The sequence below is a fragment of the Phyllostomus hastatus genome, unplaced genomic scaffold (genome assembly GCF_019186645.2).
Source record: "Phyllostomus hastatus isolate PE091 unplaced genomic scaffold, TTU_PhHast_1.1 phas_contig_133, whole genome shotgun sequence".
NCBI lineage: Eukaryota > Metazoa > Chordata > Mammalia > Chiroptera > Phyllostomidae > Phyllostomus > Phyllostomus hastatus.
The window spans coordinates 941,367-963,769 of NW_025333577.1; the positions used below are offsets into that span (position 1 = coordinate 941,367).

The 22,403-nt window shown below is 47.3% G+C and overlaps 1 protein-coding gene and 1 long non-coding RNA gene across 3 annotated transcripts in view; one reads left to right on the forward strand and one right to left on the reverse strand.

Moving 5' to 3' along the window:
* The window catches only part of LOC123826774 (zinc finger protein 420-like), a 52,812-nt gene extending 35,224 nt beyond the window's left edge, over window positions 1–17,588 (forward strand). Inside the window, exon 6 of the mRNA XM_045850836.1 lies at window positions 15,028–17,588. Coding sequence (XP_045706792.1) covers window positions 15,028–16,272 — 1,245 coding nt within the window. The 3' untranslated portion in view covers window positions 16,273–17,588. The remainder of the gene's footprint in view (window positions 1–15,027) is intronic.
* LOC123826793 lies at window positions 12,719–22,296 on the reverse strand. 2 transcript variants are annotated; one of them, XR_006787130.1, is made up of 3 exons: window positions 22,155–22,296; window positions 20,224–20,416; window positions 12,719–12,970 (listed from the first exon to the last, which is right to left on the reverse strand). It is a non-coding gene; the product is annotated as an uncharacterized LOC123826793 (long non-coding RNA). The 2 variants fall into 2 exon arrangements; XR_006787131.1 differs by lacking the exon at window positions 12,719–12,970 and adding an exon at window positions 21,425–21,731 and having other exon boundaries at window positions 19,555–20,416.
* Between the last annotated feature and the right edge of the window lie 107 nt (window positions 22,297–22,403).

Here is a 22,403-nt window from a genome sequence, read left to right on the forward strand (position 1 = left end):
TCCCTCTGCCAGAAGCACTCCATGACACACTTGTCCCTGCAGGAAAATATGACCAACCACCTCTGAGGAGAACCTTTGTAAGAATGGCTGGTGCGGCAAAGCCTTCATCAGGAACTTCTTGCTTTCTGTCCACTGGAGGATCCATGTGGGAGAGAAGCCCTGCCTGTGTGACATGTGGGAGGAACCTTCAGCAGGAACTTAAACCTCACCAGACACATAGCAGGGAGGTGTGGAGCTCAGAATCCACACCTGACAGGCAGGTCATAAGCCCATGGGCAAATGCCAGGCTTGATATTGGAGCCCACATGGAGAACGCAAGAGAAGTCCTACTCATAGTGGTATTAGGAATGTGGGTGCTGTGGATTGGCTGTGCCATGCTCGCCATTTGCATCTGCAGTGCCATGTGGAAAGTAAGCCCACCTACAGGTCTGGTACCTGGGAGTGTGTCCAGAGGCACTGTGGTTGCTGTATGAGCAGGAGTGACTGACTCATGACCTTGGACATCGCATTTAGTGTCTCTGGGTCTCCCTCTTCTCCACAGTAAAGTGGAGGAGGCAGAGGATGGAGGAAGAGGAGGAGGTGAGCTCCATGGGGACATTGTCCCTTTGTCAAACACACTCGGATCTAGTCCAAAGATGAGGTTGCTGCCATCTGTATGTTTCCTCGTTTTCCTCACACACAGCCCCTAGTTTCCCTGCAACACCAGCTGGAAGGCCCCAAGCTCATAAGTTGTAGAAGTTACCAGGTGGTTCACGAGGAGGAAAAATATTTTTTTCAGGATTGGGAAGTAACAGTCTCTTCAGGTTCCAAAGTATCTCACATTGGTCTTTAAATTTTTCAAAATAAAAGATTTAATTAAGTAAGACCAATGTCATTTTAAACAGTCGTCAAATGTGCAAGTTGCAGGTACTGGATGTCCTGTCCAAATGAGTGTCAACACTTTGGGGGAGGGAGCACACATACCCCACAGGAACGCCCAGAACCAAGCAAGCGTGCACCAGGCCACTTCCCTCTTGCAGTCTGGATTCCTGGCTTGGGAATGGTCACACCACGTCTAATGCTTATTATCAGAATGGTTTCCCTGGTGTTTTCTGGTCTCCCATGACCATTGATATTAGTAGCAGGAAATTACATCCCTCTCCCCACCACACACACACCTACACCAGCAACACTAGGAGATTCATTGATTTCTCATCTCCTTTCCATGGATGCTCACTTACCCAATAAGCATCCTCTCATGGCATGAAATGTCATCAGGAGAATTTTCCTTTGGTCCAAGATTCTTAAGGAGCTGTCTAGAAGGGAAAGTGTCCTTACAGGTGATCACCTGCTTTCCTGAGGGGCTGGGAGGGGCTGAGAAGTGGAGGAGAAGGAGAGACAAGTGTGCAGCTGGCATTTTTTTCACTGCTGAATTCAATGTGACAGGGAGGTTCATGTGACTGGTGTCATGCACAGGGGCATGGTGGAATTGGGTCCCATGGGAGCCTGAGTTGTTTTCTTTCCTGCTTAGTAGTTGGAGAGAGGCTGTTTGAAGATATAAGAAAGTGAATATCTAATCCATGAACACCTAGGATTTTTGCATCCACTGATGAGCAGAAATCTCAAGAGACAAGAGGCTCTAGGTGAACAGCAAGTCATTCAATAAGTGTGTGAGTGCCTCCTCTGTTCCAGGTGCTGTGTGTCCAGCAGAGAGCAAGCCACAGGCCCTGGTCTCAGGGAGCCCCCCACTGCTCATTACTGAGCCAGATCACAAGTGATGAGCTAGAAAGTGATTGGAGGGGCTGTTTCAGCTTCAGCTGTTCAGGGAGGGTCTCTCTCAGAAGATGACATTGGAGCATAGCCCCAACTGGCCATTTATACATCCGTATAAATACTGGGGGACAGGACATTGTCCTCTCAGTCCAGGGCTCAGTGCAGATTGGAAGAGAAGAAACATTGACAACATCCATGGATTGGTCCTTAGCAGGTTGGCCAGATCCATTAGGATCTGTCTGCACAAGAAATAGTGAGGCCCTGGCTGGTGTGGCTCAGTGGATTGAGTGCCAGCCTGGGAACCAAAGGTTTGCCAGTTCAATTCCCAGTTGGGCTATGTGCCTAGGTTGCAGGCCAGGTCCCTGGTGAGGGGCAGGTGGGAGACAACCACACATTGATGCTTTTCTCTCTCCATTTCTCCCTCCATTCCACACTCTCTAAAAATAAATAAATAATCTTAAAAAAATGGTGAGGAGGAACTGAAGATACTGATGACTGAAGATGCTCTGAGATATAGCATTAAATGAAAAAATGAACAATTGACAATAGTATCTACTGTGCACTCCCCTTTGTGTTTTTATTGTTTTTATCTTTTTTAAAGAAGTAAAACTTCAGTGAAATTTATTACATGTTAGCAAACAAGAGTATGACACAGGGAGGTAATGTGAAAAGTAGAAACCTTACATTTTTCATGTTTTGCCTTTAAAATGTCATTTCTTGTGGACAAAAACTCGAGATCTACCATCTTTTTTTTTTCTCACTGGAGGATATGTTTATTAATTTAATGGGAATAGAGAGAGAGAGATTTGAGAAACATTTATCCTTTGCCTTCCAAATGTACCTCAGTGTGGGATCCAACCCACAACTGAGGTATATACCTTGACCAGGAATTGAACCTGAAAGCTTTTGTATGGGAAAGTGCTCCAACCAACTGAGCCACCCAAACAGAGCATGAGAAGTACCTTCTTAACCCAATTTTCTTTGTACAAGATGGTATCATTAGTTAGAGGACAATTTTGTACAGCAGTAGATCTCTAGGACTTTTTCTGCTGCATAATGTAGACTTTATGCCCATTTATGGTTAAATTAAGTTAAATCTTTTCATGTTCATGTTGTGTGTTGTTTTTTTTTCCTGTGTGACGTATTTGCTCTTCAGCCTACAAGGTGCAAGTTGGCCATAGTTTTCTCGAAATCTCCATTTCTTAGCCTCTGGTTCTTGGTGTCCAAATGGAGGGAACCAACCAATGAACGCATAAAAAGAGGAAAGACAAATTGATTTCTCTCTCTCCCTAAAATTGGAAAAAAAATCAACCAATGAATGCACTAAGTGATTGGAAAAATATATCTTCCTCAGTCTCTGTCAAATAATTGAAACATTTAAAATGTGAAGTAGATTCTTCTCCTTGTGGGGTGATCCTTACTTACAAAAGTCTTTACTTGGTGCCATACAGCCCTGCTTTTTAGGCCCCCATCGATAGATGGCCCAGAGGAGGGAACAACAGCTCCCCTGCCTGTGGCTTGGGCTCCTGGCAGACAGAGTCTTACCCAACAGGGTTTCCATGATTGTGGGTGGCCTGGCTGCACAGACCATGGGCTGCACCCAGACAACTGATGCACTTGGTGCAGCTCACTCACTTTCATTCTTAAATCAATGACTTGCCCATATGGAGACATTGGAATGCTTTACATTAATAAGCATCACCTTTTACTCATTTAATCCCTTGAGAAAAAAGTCATGGAATATCTTGCATGTGCCCAAAATAGTCCTAACAGCTGGTGACTCAGCAGTGTATTAGAAACACACAGTTCCCACTGTGAAGGAGATGAAATTACAGAAAGCAAGGCAGATGCCAATAAAAAAAATATTTTCAATATAAAGAAATCTAGTTTATAGGATTTGGAATCCAAAGCCACTGGGCCAACAACTCCACGAAAAGTTCAAAAAGTAGGGAAGAACTAGAGTTGTGTAGGACTATCAGATCAAAAGTTCAAATCAGGGCCTGGCTGATGTGGCTCAGTGGACTGATTGACCACCTGCAAACTGAAAGTTCACCAGTTCAGTTCTGTCAGGGCTCATGCCTGCATTGAGGTCCCAGGTCCCCATTTGGGGTCATGTAAGAGGCAACCAATTGATGTATCTCTCTTTTTCCTTTTCCTTTCTCTAAAACTAACTAAATAAAGAAATAGCTAAAATCAGATCCTGAAAGCTTCCTGCTCCTTAAGTAGTTGTGGAGATCATCCTCTTAGGGGAAGGGGACACACCTCTGGTGTCTCTTGCACTATTTAGCACAGTGTTGGTGTTTTGTGAATGTCTGTGTCTTGAGCAATGTGAGCAGCCATGCTTTCCCTGGTGAGCAGATCTTTGGGAAGAACAAACATATCCATCCATTCATTCACCATTTCCAGAGTTGCTAGATTTTTATGCCAGGGGGTCATTCTTGAAGACGTTGCACCATTCAAAACCTGCATAGTACAAGGCCAACCCTAACTAGAGATGATTGGCATGTCTCTTCACCAGCCAAAGTGATCCTAAAATAACAAACACTGTTTACAGTTTACACAAGTGATCCTATAGACAGTAAGGATTTTTAGGAAATTTGAAATTGCTAGAGTTCTTGTCATTCAAAAAAATGCCACTCAAATAAGATTTCAAGTGTTTATAATTCAAAGTATCATAAAATATAGTCATGCTGTATTCTGATACACAAGATATCGTTGCCCCCACCTGGCACCATAAAAACTAGAACCTTGCAAGTAACTCACATGTCCTGACACAGCCCTCCCACAATTTTCCACAATCCAAGTAACCATCATCATGAATCCTTGCATCATGAACCACATCTGTGCTTTGTTTTTAATTTTCAGGGGGGTACATTTTTTCCCACAGAATGGTGTTTGAAACTCCATGTTAATAATTTCAGTCAGGTTGAAGACATGCGCTGCCATTCCAAAAGACAAAGATGCCTCTTAAAAATGTGCAGTTTTAGCCCTCATCTGCTTTCATCCCGCACTTCCCAAGACCTAGAGAGCTTTGTTTACTGGCAATAAATAGCAGGGCTCTTTCCCAGGTGGCTGAGTTCTTTGAGGCAGTAAGAGGTACAGAGCTCCTTGCATTCTGCTTAGAGAGTCAGTCAGGGACAGCTCAGCCAGTCTGACCAAGACACCTGTGACAGGTCGGGGGAGGGCGTTCACACAATCATGTGGTCTGTGGGAGTAGGAGTCAGTGCCACAGAGAGCTCAAATAGCCTGGCTCAACAGCTTGAAGAGGTCAGTCCCAAAGGGGTAGAGCCCTGGCCCAGTGGCTCACTTAGATGGAACATCATGTGGTGAGCCAGAATGTTACAGATCACAATAGAGTGATGTTTCTCTCTCACATCATTTTTCTCTCTATCCCTTCCTCTCTCTCTAAAATCAATACACATATCCCTAGGTGAGAATTAAAACAGAAAGAAAAAGAAGTCACTAATCACCACCTAAGGCAGCTACAGTTTGCAATTTTTGTGGTCATTGAGACTTTCAGCAAATGCTTTTTAAAAAAACAGATTGTATTTATTTTTTAGAGAGGGTAAGGGAGGGAGAAAGAGAGGGAGAGAATCATCAACACATGCTTGCCTTTCATGTACTGCCCCCCTTCCCGCCCACTGGGGACCTGGCCTGCAACCCACCTGTGTGCCCTGACTGGGAGTCAACTGGTGACCCTTTGGTTCACAGGCAGGCAGTGAATCCACTGTGCCACACCAACTGGGGCAGCAACTGCTTTTGCACTTGGTTTTTTTTTTGTGTGTGTGTGTGGTTCATGGTGTAAGAGTTCCCCAGTCTGGAGACCTCTTTCCCACCCCAACTCCCCCATATTCCTCCTGTGTGAACTCCCTTGCCTGTATCAGTATCCTCATCTGGAAAGTAGCCTGGTAGCCAGGACTAAATGAGTTTGTACATCTTGAGGATACAGATAGCCAGACAGGACCGGTGAGAGGAGGAAGGGCAGGAAAAGCAGGAACCTCCTGAGGTGACCTCTGTCTCCCCAGGCAAAGGCGAGGCGGTGGGTGGGGTCTTGTTGCCCTGGTAACCGAGCTCCTGCTTTTCCCATGGAGCACCCTATCCTGGAGGCAGACACTCTGCCCCAGGCAGGAGGGCAGCAGGAGATAGCAGGAATAGCACTGAGTAGGTGAAATGCTAGCAGGGTGAGTCGAGGAAGGGAAAGCCCTCCTACCCCGTAGTGATAAGAGGTTGGGGGCGGGGCCAGGGAAGACGGGCAGGTGCACCCCAGAGGTCAGAGGGGGCCACAATGGGGGAAGTGCAGCACCTAAGGCTAGCCTGTCAGTCTAGCTTGGGGAGAACAAGCGATTGGTCATGCGTAGACCACCCCTGTCCCCAGCACGCGGAAATGTGTAGTTTATTGGGCATTCAGACCGTCCCACCCCCAAAACTAATATAAACCAAGGTAAGCAAGGTCTTTTCTTTTGCCCACCTGGCGCACTTAGAGAGAGGTGAGTTAGAGCGACCTTGTGGCCCTGGAAGCAGCCTGTCTGACCACTTCCTGCGGTTTCCGAGAGGGAAGTTGAAACAGAACAGTGGCGGGGAGCGGAAGCGAGCTGAGCTGCCTGGGTGACTGCTCCCGGGCACCTGCAGTTCCCAAAAGACAGTACTTTGAAAGGGAGCAGGAACGTGACACGGTCTTCCGTTTTGGTCTGGCTGAGGGCAGCTGTGTTTTCCCTGAGGTTTTCCAGAGAGGATGGGTTTTGAGACAAAAATCTGCCGTTCTCCGTGACCCTCCAGCAACTGAATTAAAACGTTTTTCCTTTCTCACCAGCCCGTGCCTCTAGAATGTGCCTGTTGAAGCGAAAGAGGCACAGGCAGCAGAACCCCGTTTGTGTCAGTAATAATAACATGACTAGAGCAGGGGCTGTACAACGGGAAGGGCTCATATTTCTCTGATTACGCTCACTTGCTTTCTTGCGTCTGTGCACGCTTTACACATTTTCTGCAAGTCAGCATGATTATCAGGACACCTGGCAGGATGCTGGAGGTCTGCAGGGGGTCTGAAGCGTCTTTTTTGCAACTTCCCACCTCCCCCTCTCCCTGCTCTCTTCTGTCCTTTTCCTGCCCTGCCCAGGCCCCAGCTTCGTCCTTCCACCCAGCTCCTGCAGGTCCAGTCCTGCTCTCTGACCCTCCTCCCGCTTCCGGCACCACTGCTAGTCACTTGCCCAGATCTCCCGCGGACTCCGCCTCCTTGACGCTTGGGCCGCGCGGGGGCTTCTGGGACACGGAGCCACAGGCTTGCCTCTCGGGCCCACAACTGGTCAGTAGCGCTCCAACTCATCGGAGGCCACAGAGGGTTCTGGGAAGCGTGGTCTTACTGGCCCGAGCAGGCCCAGTGTGATCGGGGGTCCTGGCGGAGGCCGGTGGTCACTTTCCTGAGGTAGCCGTGTGGTGTTTCTGGCTGCGGAGGGCGCCAGGGAGGAAGTAGGGAGCTTGTGGTGCGAGGGAAGGGGCCTGAGGATTCGGGAGGGGGCACGGATGCGTTGGGAAAGGTGGTGCTTGTGTGTGTGTGTGTGTGTGTGTGTTCGTGTTCGCGCGGGCGTGCGTTGTCCTGAGACCCCCCCAGGTGGTCTCCATGAGTGTGTCTCCATGTCTGTCAGCACGTGTGGCCGGGTGGCCTTCTGAGTCTCCCCTTTGCTTATGTGTGTGTCGACTGCGTGTCTTGGTCTCTCCTGGGTCCATCTGTGTGCAAGTCTTTGTGCGTGTCTGCCTTTGTTTCCTTCCGCGGTGTCTCCCTGTGAAGGCACCATCCAGGGGTCCGCCTGTGTCTGGTCTTTTCCTCTGCGCTTGTGTGTCTGTGCGTGTGGGGTTGCATCCCTCCTGTCCAGGCCTTCCCCTGTCTGGGTTGTGTTGGTGTTGGGGTGACTTCTGGGGCCTGGTGCAGTACTCAGAACCAGGGCTGGGGTAGAGGGTCCTGTTCCTCCCTCCAGGCTGTGGGACTGGCTGTGTGCGCATGCGTGTGTGTTGGGGGCGTGCCTGTGTGGAAGTGACGTGTGCCCCAAGCACAGAGACCCTGCTTACTAGGCCCAATCATGTTCTCAGCCTTATCTTCTTGGGTGCATGTCTTTTATTTTGGGGCTTCAGTTTCCCCATCTGTGAAATGGGGTGAATGGAAATAGCCTGCAAACTGTAGGGTGTCAGGAGAATTAAGTCAGTGTTTGTGGATCGCCTTAAATGCCATTGGTCCCCAGGGTGCTTTCACTATTAAGATGTATGCCTGTCCCTGTCTGCCTGTCTTCTAGGAGGTATGTCTGTCTGTCATTCTGCATTGTAGATTGGGGGCCTCTACCTGGTCTCTCATTTTGCCTTTCTCTTTCTACAGCCTGCCTGTGCCCCAGTCACCATGGGCACTGGAAGGATGGCCACCCAGCAGCCGACCACAAAGACCCTGGTGAGTCATGTCCCCCTCTCACACCTCCTTCCTTAGGGTTAGGCTTCTGGGCAAGGATGACCCTCTCTCTGCCCCACAAACTCCCTCAGGGCCCCAGTCCCTGGCCCATTCTCCTGAGACTGTGTCCACCCTGAGTTGGGAGAATACTGTCCTGACACTGGCATTTTTCTACCGCAGGGGACAGGATAGCTCAGGAGTGACCTGTCCTACTCTGGGGTCTCTGAGGAGACACCAGTGGGCACCTGGGAAGTGTTGGCTTAAACATATTCAACGAAGTGTAACAGAGGCCCTGGGCAGTATATACTGGGCAAAGGGCCTTCAGAAATAGTCAGGTGGCACTGAATGCCCAGAGGACTAAAGAGGGATGGGAGGAGGACTCATGTGGTGAGGGACCTGAGAGTTTGTGGCTGTGGCTGTGATGTTTTATGATGTTTTAGTGGGTGGCTATTTGTGGTATTTTTGTCTAAATTTCCTTCATTGGAAGCAATACTTTACAATAAAAGCAAACAGATGTAGTGCATTTGGTTAGAGGATCATCTTGATATGCCAAGGTTGTGGGTTCAATCCCTGGTCAGGGCACATACAAGAAGCAGTGAACAATAAGTGGAACAACATCTTTTTCTCTTGCACCTTCTCTCAAATCAATTGTGTATGTGTGTGGGTATGTGGGTGTGTGTTTTCTTGTGTTTTTTTTTAATTTTTTAAAGGTTTTACTTATTTATTTCTAGAGAGAGGCCCAATTTATTTCTAGACACAAGGGAGGGAGAAAGAGAAGGAGAGAAGCATCGTTGTGTGGTTGCTTTTCATGCACCCCCTTTGGGGACCTGGCCCACAGCCCAGGCATATGCCCTGACTGGGAATGGAACCAGCTACTCTTTGGTTTGCAGGCCTGCACTCAATCCACTGAGCCACACCTGCCAGAGCTCTTTCCTTGTTTTTATCATTACCAGAGGATATTCACTGAGTTACAGGGAGAGAAGGAGAGAGAGAAACACACATGTGAGAAATATCAATTGGTTAGTCCCATACACACCCCAACCCTGGATCAAATGGACAACATTTGATTGCTCTAATCAACTGAGCCACCTGTCCAGGACTAGACATATATATTTACCCTATCTTTTGTATGATTTAAAAAAAATTTTTTTTAATTATGGAAGGTGGAGCAACTGTGTAAAGATTTAAGGTTTGTTTGTTTGTTTTTTAAGAGAGAGTGGGATGGAGGGAGAAGTAAAGGGAGAGAAACATCCTTGTGGGAGACAAACATCAATGAGTTGCCTCTTGCACGACCCCATCTGAGACTGGCCTGCAGGCCAGGCATGTGGCCTGCCACACCAGCCAGGTCTTTATGATTTCTCCAGGGGCTTCTTTGTAGATGAAGTGATGGTGGGTATTTTTAAGGCCTTTCAGAGGTTTTCATAGTTACGAGGTGGGGACAGTTTATTCCCCTAGTACCGTGCAGCAGGAGCTGCCAGTGTTTCACATTGGCAGTTGTTGGTGCTTGTTCTGCTCATTGAGTACAAATAACAAGTGGTATAAACTGTCTGTGTGGTAGGTGGCAACTGATCTCTTTCTGAGTAGCATCATTTGTGGTGTTAGTGAGCTTTGATTTTTACAAAATGTTTTTTTGCCATTTGTCAGGAAAGCAAACTTTTTATCCTGTTTTCCTGATCCTCAGGAAATGTTGTTGTCCTGAAAGGTTTAAATTTCTTAATATTATTTATTTTTAGAACAGAAATTAGAGGGAGAAAGAGAGGGAGAGAAAAGAAACTTCGATATGTGAGAGAAACATCAATTGGTTGCCTCTGATATGTGCCCCCAATCACAGACTGCACCCTCAACCTGTGGTTACACAGACAACTCTCCAAGCAGCTGAGTCACCTGGCCAGGGCTTCACATTTCTTATCAGTGGAATCACACAGCTTGTGGTTTTTTAACTCTGTCTGCTTTCACCTAGCCTCATGTTTTTGGTGCTCATCTGTATTGTAGCAGGTGTTATTTTTCATGGCCATATACTATTTCTATTGTCCAGGTAGAGCGTGTGTGTATGCATTTACCTGGAAGTGTACATTTGGGTTGTTTTCACTTTTTGGTTGTTGGTAATGCTCCTATGAACATTCATGGACAGTTTTTCGTTTGAACTCCTCATTTGTCTTGAGTGTAGGAAAGGAGATTATGGGTCCTTTCATAACAGTACATTTAATCATTTAAGGAACAATCTGACTGTTTTCCAATGTGGCTGCACCATGGTGCCTCCACTGTTACCTTCTCTGTGATCGTTGCCTTCGTTTCTTCCTTTAGAAACATTGTAGAGGATTCCCGATGGTTGTCATTTCCTCATGGTTGGGATTTGGAGGTTCAATTTTTTTTAATCTGTTTTAGTGTAGTTACATTCTCATTTTTCTAGAAATAGAGCCTTCCATGGCTGGGTTGCTCAGTTGGTTGTACCATCATCCTGCACAGCAATATGTTGAAGGAATAGATCCCCAGTCGGGCATGTGCATGAGGCCAACAAATCGATGTCTGTTTGTCTGTCTGTCTGTCTGTCTGTCTTTCTCTCTGACACTACCTTCCTCCCGCTCTAAAATCAACAGACATATCCTCTGGTGAGAAATTAAAAAAAAAATAGAGCTTGATTTCACCTCTTTGGAACTGGATGAGGTTTTTCTTGTGGCGAGGTGGTTTGTGCCATTAGACAAGAATCCAAAACAGATGGAGCTCTGGATGAGTGGCCTCAATCATGAGCCCACAGTGCACTCTGAGGGCTTTGGCACACTTGGAGGGAAGCCCCATTTCCAGGAGAATCTTGTGACCCTTCTGAGGACGGGTCCCGTGTCTCATTTACCCCACTGTGGCTGTTCCATGTAGGCGCCCTGATGCCCAGGACATTCTCCTGGTTTCAGCCTGTCCCAGCCTGGGCTTGGTGCATGGAGCATGCTTGGTAAAAATTTCATTAAGTGAATTTATTCAGGTGGGACTACTGTGAACATGAATTATATTTTAAAAATTTTAATGAAATAAGTAGAATAATAAAGGGTGACAGCGGGTGGATGCATTTGTGGCCTCAGTGGTTATTTGAAAAGTTTGTACTTATTGGATTGACCAAAAAGTTTATTATGTTTTTTTCCATAAAGTAAAAGACATTTATCATTTCACCAGTCGCTTTGTTTATTTGGGTATTTTAGCATCAGCATCCTCTGTGCTTTCCATCTGCCATTTAAGCCTCAGGTCCTGATGCACATGCCCCACCTGGAATCTGCCATCAAGAACCAAACCACATGCTGCTCTGACCTGTCTGACCATGGTATTGCCAGTAATGGGTCCTTTACGGGTGTTTTTGTTTCATAGTGTGAGATGATATATCACTGAGGTTTTCATATGCAGCTCCCTGATGTTGTGTCATGTTGAGTATTTTTTCACTTGTTTTTGGCCATCTGTGTGTTCTCTTTGGAGAACTATCTACTCAGGTTTCTTGCCCATTTTTGGATTGTGTTGTTTGCCTTCCTATGAACAGCCCCATAGTTTGTCCCTCTGAGGACCATCGGGTGTACTCAGGCACTGAGGACACTGAGAGATCAGGCCCTTTGGAGGCTCCGCACGTTGTAGACACCATGTCAGGTGCATCCTGTGTGCCTTCCTGATCCTTCCGGTCCTTCTGACAGCCTTCCAGACCATTGTGTGGAGGGCCCTGTCCTAAGTTGTGTGTGCTTCCTCTTACAGGGGTCAGTGGCGTTCAGGGATGTGATTGTGGACTTCACCCAGGAGGAGTGGCAGCAGCTGAAGCCCGCACAGAAGGACCTGTACAGGGAGGTAATGATGGAGAACTACTGGAACCTGGTGTCACTGGGTAAGGATGCTGCATTAGTCACTATCTGCCCATCACTTCAGGATGACACAGAAATAGAAAAGATACACAGGTCTGACATGCAGGACATTAAAATTACTTGACATTGAAAATAAACTTAATAGGTGATTAAGTGAGGAAGAGTGTCTACCACATGTATATAACAGTTGGAAGATCATAAATATATCAATAGATCCTTGGAGTAAAGAAGAAGACCAAATGAATGATATAGAGATGGACCTAGCTTATGAGTGTGCAATTCACAGATGTAGAAATGTGTGGAGTTACACTTTACAAAAGATTTTTAAACCTTACTAGTAGTCAAAGAAGTACCAGTTAAGTCACAGGAATACAATTCTTGCCCATAAGATACATAGAGAAGAAAAAGAATAACAGCCCTGGTCAGGTGTAGCTTAGTTGGTTGCAGCTTCGTTCCGTACACTGAAAGGCTGTGAACTGGATTTCCTTTCAGGATATATACCTAGGTTGTGAGTTTGCTCTCCAGGTGGTCACATATGGGAGGCAACCAAAGGGTGTTTTTTTTTCTCTCTCTCTCTCCCTTTCACTACTCTTCCCGCCCACTCCCTGTCTCCCTCTCTAAGTATATCCTCAGATGAGGCATAAAGAAAAAAACAGCAACTGCATTTTGTATTATGAGGGTGCATGGAAAGGGACTCTTCATTTTAGGAGCATGACGTTGGAACAACTCATTTGGAAGACAGTTTGGTGTTATCAACTAAATCTCAAGAAATGAAGGTGATGCATGTGGTCCCCATGGTACTGGGAAGGTGCTGGAAGGTTTGGCCTGATTCCTGAGTCCCTCTTCCCACGGAGTGGACAGTGGCGGTTGTAGAGAGTGGTGGAGGCTGCATTGGCAGCAGTGATGGTACGTTGGTCTGGCCCAGTTCAAGGTGTTCTTCTATGTGGTGGCATTTGTCCATAGTCTGGGCAGTGGAAGGGAAAGGGTGAGTCAAGGATGGCTAGTCAGTCTTTTTTTTATTGTGATTATAAAAATATTTATTTCTTAATGTTTGAAAACACATATAACGTAAAATAAGCTATTTAACTATTTTGTTTTTGACTGTTTAACTATTTGGCGTGTACAGTTCCATGCATGAGTTCCTTCACATTGTTGTTCAACCATCAGCACCATCTAGCTCCACTTCATCATACCCAGCTGACAATCTGTCCCTCTAAAAACAGCTTGCTATCCCCCTCCCTGAGGCCTGGTACCGATGTCCTACTTTCTGTCTCTATCAAATGCCTCATAGAAGTGGAATCATACAGTATCGGTCATTGTGTGCCTGACTTATTTTGCTAAGTCTCTTTGATGGGCCTTTCCTTCTTTTTATTATTTGAGACTGGAGGATCCGAAATCACAAGTCTCTCATCCAATGTGTTAGGTATTCGATGCCCAAGAGGGGCGCCAAGTAGGCTTCAGATTATTCCTCAGCAGAGCTCAGAGAGGGGTAGTGTGTGGGGGGCATCCACTTAGGAGGTGTTAGCATGGAGAAGAGACACAAATCCAACCTCCCAATACTCAGGGGGCAGGTCTCAAACTTACGGATTGTGGGGCTATTGGGGGCTTCAATGGGGGAAGGGGAAGAGCTGCTTACCACTCCCACTTTGTTACCTCATAGGAAGGAAGGCTCTGCATTGCTGGATCTTCACTTGTTTTTTTAAAAGGTTTTATTCATTTATAGAGAGAGAAGAAGGGAAGGAGAAATAGAGGGAGAAAAACACAGATGTGTGAGAGTACATTGATTAGTTGCCTCTCATAGCACTTCAAATGGGGACCTGGTGGGTAATGCAGGTTTGTACCCCGAGTGGGAATCAAACTGTGACCTTTCAATTCACAGACCGGCACTCAACCCACTGAGCCACACCAGCCAGGGTTAGATCTTCACTTTCTTAATGAGATTTTTGTGTAAGACCTCACAGTTTTTAGAATTTGGGAGCAACCTTGATATCCATGTGCAAAGCCTGGAACTCAGGACAGCCCCCTAGACTGGAAACAGAGATTGAGGATCCCATGGGGCAAAGCATGAGGGAACTAGAGCAGTTGTGGTCAGCAGGGAGGGACGATTATGCAAAGAGGAGGGCGAGGAGCCAGCTGTAAGGCCACGTCTCTCTTGGACAGTGTAGTAAGGAGTAGCTTTGCTGGGGCATGGGGAGTCAGAGGGCAACCAGCATGCCCACAGGAGAGTCAGCTCTTACTTGATCATTTCTAATAACAATTGATACTTTAAGAAGCACAGTTGGCTGGGGGCGTGCAGGACAATGCAGTGAATCCTCACTCGGTCTGTGGGATCCTTTGATCCACTCCTCCAAGCCTGCCTTCCTCTTTCACTTTGGGGTCTGTCTGTGCAGCTCTGAGCTCCCCTGGCTGCCTTTGCATACACTCCCAAGGGGACCTTTCCTGCTCTCTGCTCACCTCACTACAACACATTGTCTCAGCTTACTGCTTAGCTTGTTCCTTGGTTCCCATGACACAGGCTGTGCCTTGTATCTTGAGAAGGTCCTCCCTCCCAGCATTTTTAACTATGTCATCATCTTTTTCTCCCTTCCCTCAGACTTGGAGACTAGACCTGACCTGAAAGAACTGGACCCACAGGAAGACAACTGGGGAGGCAGGCCTTCCATTGCAGTGACTGCAGGACCTACGAGGAATGGTACCCAGGGTTGCACCAGTGAAGGAGCAGGAACACAGGGTAACTTGGTGGGGTGGTCACGTGGGAGCCCAGTGACCTATCTAGGGTGTTTGGACAGGTACCAAGCATTAGCCTCTGAATGTTGTGAAATTACGAAATTGGTGCACCAACACCCTGTGCATGCCCCAACAAGATGGGAAGTAGAGAGAGGAGAGAGGACACACCCATTCACTATGTGTGGGAAACACTCAAGTACTTCAAGCCTCAGTCCTCCCTCCAAACACTCTGCAGAGAAGCCCTATGGGTGCCGGGACTGCAGCATGGCTTTCAGCTACCACTCGTCCCTGAAGGAGCACCAGCAAATCCACACCAGGGAGAAGCCTTTCTCGTGTACCACATGTGGTAAGCAGTTCACCCTGCGGTCCTCCCTCACCTCCCACAAGCAACTGCATACTGGGGAGAAGCCATACATGTGCTTGGACTGTGGCAAGGCCTTTACTCGGAAGAGAAGCCTCATTGTGCATCAGAGGATACACACTGGGGAGAAGCCTTATACGTGCAGGTACTGTGGCAAGGCCTTCACCCGGAACGTGTACCTCATCATACACCAGAGGACACACACTGGGGAGAAGCCCTACGTGTGCCAGGACTGTGGCAAGGCCTTCACCCAGCATAGGAGCCTCATTGTACATCAAAGGACACACACTGGGGAGAATCCGTACACATGTGGGGAATGTGGCAAGGCCTTCAGCCAGAAGGCACATGTCATGCAGCACCAGAGGACACACACTGGAGAGAAGCCATACACATGTGCGGAGTGCGGAAAGGCCTTCAGCCAGAAGGCAAACATCGTCCGGCACCAGAGGACGCACACCGGGGAGAAGCTTTATACGTGCAAGGACTGTGGAATGGCCTTCAGGCTAAACAGAAAACTCATTGAGCATCAGAGGACGCATGCCTGGGTGAAACCCTATTTCTGTAGGGACTGTGGCATGGCCTTCAGTCAGAATGATTACCTCATCACCCACCAAAAGACGCACATCGGGGAGAAGCCTTATGCATGCTGGGACTGTGGCAAGGCCTTCAGGCAGAAAAGGAGCCTCATCGACCACCTGAGGACACACACTGGAGAGAAGCCATACACATGTGGGGACTGTGGCAAGGCCTTCAGCCGGCAGGAGTGCCTCAAAGCACACCAGAAGATACACAGTGAGGAGAAGCTGTATGCATGTGGGGAATGTGGCAAGGCCTTTAAACATAAAGGGTACCTCACCGTACACCTGAGGACGCACACTGGGGTGAAGCCATACGTGTGCAGTACCTGTGGCAAGGCCTTCAGCCGGAACAGGAGCCTCGTCATGCATCAGAGGATACACACAGGGGAGAAACCGTACCCTTGTGCGGACTGCGGAAAGGCCTTCCGCCGGAATGACCACCTCATCATGCATCAGAGGACACACACGGGCAAGGAGCCATACACTGTGGCCAGTGCAGCAAGGCCTTCAGGCAACACTTCTCACTCAGTATGCACTGGCGAGTGCACGCCCAGGAAAAGCCCCACACATGTAGCCAGCGCAGCAAGGCCTTCAGGCTAAACTTCTCACTCAGGGAGCACCTGCACATCGGGGCAAAGCCTTACAACTGCAGCCAGTGTGGCAAGTTCTTTAGCCTCAGATTCTGTCTCAGGAAGCACCCGTGTCTGCATACTGGGGTGTAGCCATACCAGTGCTCCATCGGCCAAAAGTATCAGAGCAGGATGCACACGTAGCAGAGGAGTGGGAAATCTCAGAATCCACACCCAACTGGCAGGTCCTGAGTCCATGGGTCAGTACTAGACTTGTCATTGGAAGCCACAAGTAGGGTACGAGAGAAGTCCTACTCAGATGGGTCATCATGGCACTGGGGACAGGCCATACCATGCTCACTTTTGCTTCCATGGCATCTGCAGGGCCATGTGGAAAGCAAGCCCCTACAGGTCCTGTATCTGGGAGTGTGGCCTGGGGCACTGTGTATTCTCACTGAGCTGGAGAAAACTGACCTATGAGTTTAGACAATGCATTTGGTATCTCTAGGGCTTCCATCACTTCAATAGAAAAGTGGAGAAATCGGAGTAGAAAGGAAGAGGGGCAGATAGATAGTCTCCATGGGGACATTGTCACTTTGTCACACAAGACTGGGTCTTATCCAGAGATCAGGATGTCATCATCTGTGTGTTTGCTCGTTTTCCCTACACACAGCCCCTAGTTTCCCTGCAACACCAGCTGGAAGGCCCCAAGCTCATAAGCTGTAGGAGTTACCAGGTGGTTCACAAGGAGAAAAAAATTTTTTTTCAGGATTAGGAAGTACCAGTACTTGCTTCAGATAACAAAGTTTATCATAGTGGCCTGCTAAACTTTTTTAAAATAAAACTTTGAATTAAGTGAGACCAACATTATTTTGAACAGTCATCAGGTGCCAAAGATGTGGGGACCAGTTGTTCTGTCCAAATGAGTGTCAACACTTGGGAGGAGGGAGCACCAAGAGGACACCCAAACCTAAAGAACCCAGCAAGCCTGCCCCAGGGCGCCTGCCCCAGGGCGCCTGCCCCGGGCAGCCCTGGATTCCTGGCTTGGAAATGGTCACACCATGTCTCATGCCTATTATCAGAAGAGTTTTCTTTGGGGTTTGCTGGTCTTCCATGCTGATGAAGAAATATTATCAGGAAATTACATCTGTCCACAACACACATAGTCCCCCCAGCAGCATGGAGGAGCCATGCTCGGAAGAGTGGCAACAGTGGTATCACCCAAGGATCCTTAGCAGGTTGGCTAAGTACATTCACTCCATGTGGGTAAGAACTGGTGAGGAAGAACTGAAGATACCAATAATATAAGATGCTCTGAGATATTGCATTAAATGAAAGAACAGTGGACAATAGTGTCTGCACTCTCCTTTGTGTTTTACTTTTTCTTGGGAAGAAATACTTCATTGAAGTTTATTGCATTGTATCATACAAAAGCCTAAGACCAGCAGGGCAGTATGAAAAGTAGGAAGCTTACATTTTTACTATTATATTGCCTCTGAAATGGCATTTTATTTTCTTCTAGGCAAAAACTCATGAGATCTACCGTCTTCTTTTTGAATCCTCACCTGAGGATATGTTCATTAATTTGAGAGTAAGGGAGAGAGAGATTACTATGATAAATGCATTTTGACATTTTTATTTACCCAGAAAATCATCCTTGTGATGTAGACATGTGTAGTAGCCCAGAAAGTTTATCTTTCATTTTGCCTATCCCCCATTCCTCAGTGACCACGGTGATTTATTTTGCCTATTCTAGACTTTTATATATATGAAATCATATGCCATGTACTCTTTTTATCTTCTTACACTTGGCTTTTTTTTTTTTTTTGAGGTTTACCTATGTCATCTGTGTGCATCAGTTGTGCTCTGTTTTTATTTTTATATCCTACCCAAGGATATGTTTATTGATTTGAGAAAAAGTGTGTGAGAAACATCAGTCAGTTGCCTCCCATAGAAGCCAAAACATGTGATCAAACCCACAATCTCTTGGTGTGCAGGGTGACACTCCAGTCAACTGTGTCACCCAGTGAGAGCTACAGCCAACTCCTAAGTAATATTCTACATCATGGAGAGACCAATTCACTTGATGGTAAGCATATGGGTTGTGTCCAGTTATAGACATCTTTCTGTAGGCACAATCTGACTTTTCTGTTGAGAATAGTCGGGTCATACATAGATCCATATTTAACTTTTTCAGAAACTGCCATACTTTTTTCCAAAGTCGTCTCATTTTTTGTCTCCACCAGCACGCTCTGGGAATTTCATTGCTCCGTGTGCTTGGCAGAACTGAACATGCTGTCTCTCACTGTAGCCATTCTCGCTGATGTGCAGTCTTACCCCACTCCAGCTTGCAGCTGGTACTGAGAACCTTTGCAGGTGCTTATTTACCATTGGTGTATTCTATTTGGTGAAGTGTCTGGTTCAAGTCTTTTGTCAGTTTCTTTTTAACTGGGTTGTTTGCTTTTCTATTAATATTTCAAAGTTCTGTACATATTCTTTTGTTGTTAATTTTTGCTCTAAGTCCTTTATCAGATATGTGCTTTGCAACTGTTTTTCCCATTCTGTGGGTAGTCTTTTCCTTGATGGCATCATTTGGAATGCAAACATTTTTAATGTCGATGGGGTAGTTTATTTTATTGTTTTCTTCTGCTTTAGGTGTTGTATTTGAGGAACCAATGCATAGCCAAAGGCCACAAAGATTTACTCCCATTTATAAGTTTTAGAATTTTAGCTATTTATTATTCAGGGAGACCAATGCCATTTCAAACACTCTGGATGCAAAAGGTACAGGAAAGGGTTGTCCTGTCAAAGTGAGTGCGAACGCTTATATGACGGGGAAGAGGCAAGAATACCCCCACAGGAACCCCAGCAACGCAGCTAGCCAGCCAGCCCCAGGCCACCTGCCCCTCCCAGCCCTGCATTCCTGGCTTGGGAATGGTCAGACCAGAAGGCAGGATCCAGGCCCTCAGCAGCAGAGATGATGGAAGGGCACCACCCCCTGCAGAAACCCAGCCTTATGGATCCCCTCCCTGCAGGGTTGTTACTGGAGAAAAATCCTCACATCACAGGCTGCCCCTCCCACCCCACTGGCTGGAAGTCTTGTAAAAACAGAGTACCTTCAGTCAGAAGGGGGTACTGTTTAATCTATGGCTGTATACCTCACACAGCCATACTCATGGTGTACTTAAGGTTTCATTTTTGATGATAGCAATCTATTACCAATATTAAATAACAATATAAGAATGTTGCTCTATTAACAATAAAATAATACATAAAGCATTTAAAAAAGACTTTATTTTTAGAGAGAGGGGAAGGGAGGGAGAAACGGGGAGAGAAACATCAATGTTTACATTGTACAACCAAGGATATACTGATTGGTTGTCTCTTGCACATCCCCAACTGGGAACCTGGCCTGCAACCCAGGCATGTGCCCTGACTAGAAATTGAACGGGCGAACTTCTGGTTTACAGGCTGGCACTCAATCCACTAAGCCACACCAGCCAGGGCAACATAAAGCATTAAAAAATTTTTTTTTAAAGATTATTTTTAGACAGAGTCAAAGAGAGGAGAAACAGCCAGCACACATCAATTGGTTGCCCTTCACAGGCCCCCAAGTGGGAACCCATTGGGCCAGCTTTCTGCTCACAAGCTGGTGCTTAATCCACTGAACCACACCAGCCAGGGTGCCATGCTGTATTCTTATAAAAATAGTAATATCCTTCTTTGACTCCTCCCTACATAAAAACTAGAACTTTGCCAATAACTCACATATCCCTACCTAGAACTGCAATTTTCCCCAAGCCAAAGACACCATCATCCTGAATTCTTGCATGTCTTGATTTTCATTTGGGGGGGGGGTACATTTATTCCCCACAGAAATGTGTTTGAAACTCCATGTTAATTTCAGTCAGGTTTTACCCAGGCTCTGTCACCCTAAAAGACAAAGCTGCCTCTTAAAAATGACTGCAGTATTTGCCCTTACCTGCTTTCATCCCATGCTCCCCACAGCCCAGAGAGCTTTGTTTCCAGACAACAGCAGGGATCCATCGCAGGCAGATCTGCTCTTTGAAGCAGAGGTAGAGAGAGCTCTGTGAGATTTAATCAGGCACAGTTCCAGTGGTCTGACTCAGCATCAGGGACAGGTTTCCCAGTGGTGTTCAGCACAACAGCCTCGTCTATGGGGAGAGGGTTCAGAACCACAGACAACTCAGCTGGCCTGTCTCTACAAGTTGAACAGGTCTATCTGAAAGACACTTCAGCCCTGTCCTGGTAGCTCACTTAGATGGAGCATCATCCTGTGCACCAAAAGGTTGTGGGTCACAATAGATCAATGTTTCTTTCTCACATCAATTTCTCTCTCTCCCTTCCTCTCTCACCAAAATCAACAAGCCTATCTTTGGTTGAGGATGAGAAAAGGAAGAAAAAACAGTCATTAATCACAATCTAAGGTGGCTGCAGTCTTCCTTTTTATGGTCACTGAGACATTCCACAAATGCTTTGACACTTGGGTTGTAGTTTTTGGTGTAAGAATGCCCCAGCTTGGAGACCTCTTTCCCACCCCAACTCCCTCACTTTTCTCTGCTGTGACCTCCCTTGTGTGTATCAATGTCATCATCTGGAGAGTGGCTTGATTGCCAGGAATAATTGATTTTCTACATCTTAATGATACAGATAGCCAGGCAGGACCATTGAGGAGGCAAGGGCAGGAACAGCGGGGGCCACCTGAGGAAATCTCCATCTTTCCTGGGCCAAGGCTAGGCTGCAGGAAGGGTGGAATTGCCTTGGTAACCGAGCACCTGCTTGGAAGGTGAAGCATTCTATCTTGGAGGCATACGCTGCCTGGGGCAAGACGGCAGCAGAAGGAACTTAAATATTGCACTGAGTAGGCACAATTCTAGAGATGAATGGATGGGGGGGGGGAATCTCCTAAACTCTTGGTACTTGATTGGGGAGGGGACCATGGGAAGTTGGGCACGTGCACCATAGAGGTCAAAATGGCAGAAGGGGAGAGGTGCTGGACCAAAGACTAGATGATAGCCAGGGGAGAAAACCCGCTGGGTCATGCATGGGTGAATCACCCCCCTCTTCAGTGTGGAAGTTTAAAGTTCATTAGACATTCAGACCATCCTTCACCGGAAACTAACCTAAACCTAGGGAACTGAGGGGGATGCTCTCTTGCCCACCTGGAGAACTTACTAGCTGATGAGTTTTAGAGGAAACTTGTGAACCTGGAAGCAGTCTGGCCTTCAGCCCCAGCGGTTTCCACAGGGGAGTCTGAAACAGGACCGTGGCCAGGAGCAAGCTGCGCCGCCTAGGTGACTGCTCAGCGGCACCCGCGGTTCCCAAAAGACTACACTTTCAATGGGAGCAGGAACTCTGGACACTGCTTTTTGTTCTGGTGTGGCTGAGGACCGCTGGAGTTTTCCTCGGTCTTCCGGAGGGAATGAGTTTTGAGACAAGAGTTCGCCATTCTCCCTCATCCTGAAGCATCTGAATGAAAAACTCCTTTCTCACCCTCCTCTGCCTCTAGAGCTTGCCTATTGGGGACGACTGGCAGCGGGACCCACACTTTGGTTCTGTAAGAACAACATGCCCATAACGGACTGGCACATAATGGGAAGGGCTGATCCTTCCTTTCTGGTTACGATCCTTTACTTTCTTTTGTCTCTGCACGTTTAAAACTTTGTGCAAGTCCCCAAGACTATCAGGACCCCGTAGCTCAACGCAGGATGTCTGCGAACGGGCTACAGCGTCTTTTCCTGCTTCCACCCACGCCCCGCCTTTTCAGCACTTTCCCTTCCCCTCCCTCCTCTCCAGCTCCCTCTGCTCCCAGTCCCATCCCCACCGCCCTGCACCCGCCTCTTCCTCTCTCCTCACTCCCTGGGCACCCACTTCCCTCCGCTCACCCCTCACCTCCCAAGCAGCCGTCCGGGTCCCTATCTTTGTCTCGCTGCCCTCTCACTGCGCGACCTTCCTCCTTATACCCCACTAACCCCGCCTTCTTGACCCAGGTGCCTCGGGGGCTTCTGGGACATGCAACCTAGAGCGCCCGCCTGTCCGGTTAAAGTCCGGTTAAGGTCCGATTTACGTCAGGTCTGCAGCGCCGGCTCCATGCGGAGGCCGGAGCAAAAAACACAGCAGCGCATAGGGTTCTGGGAAGTG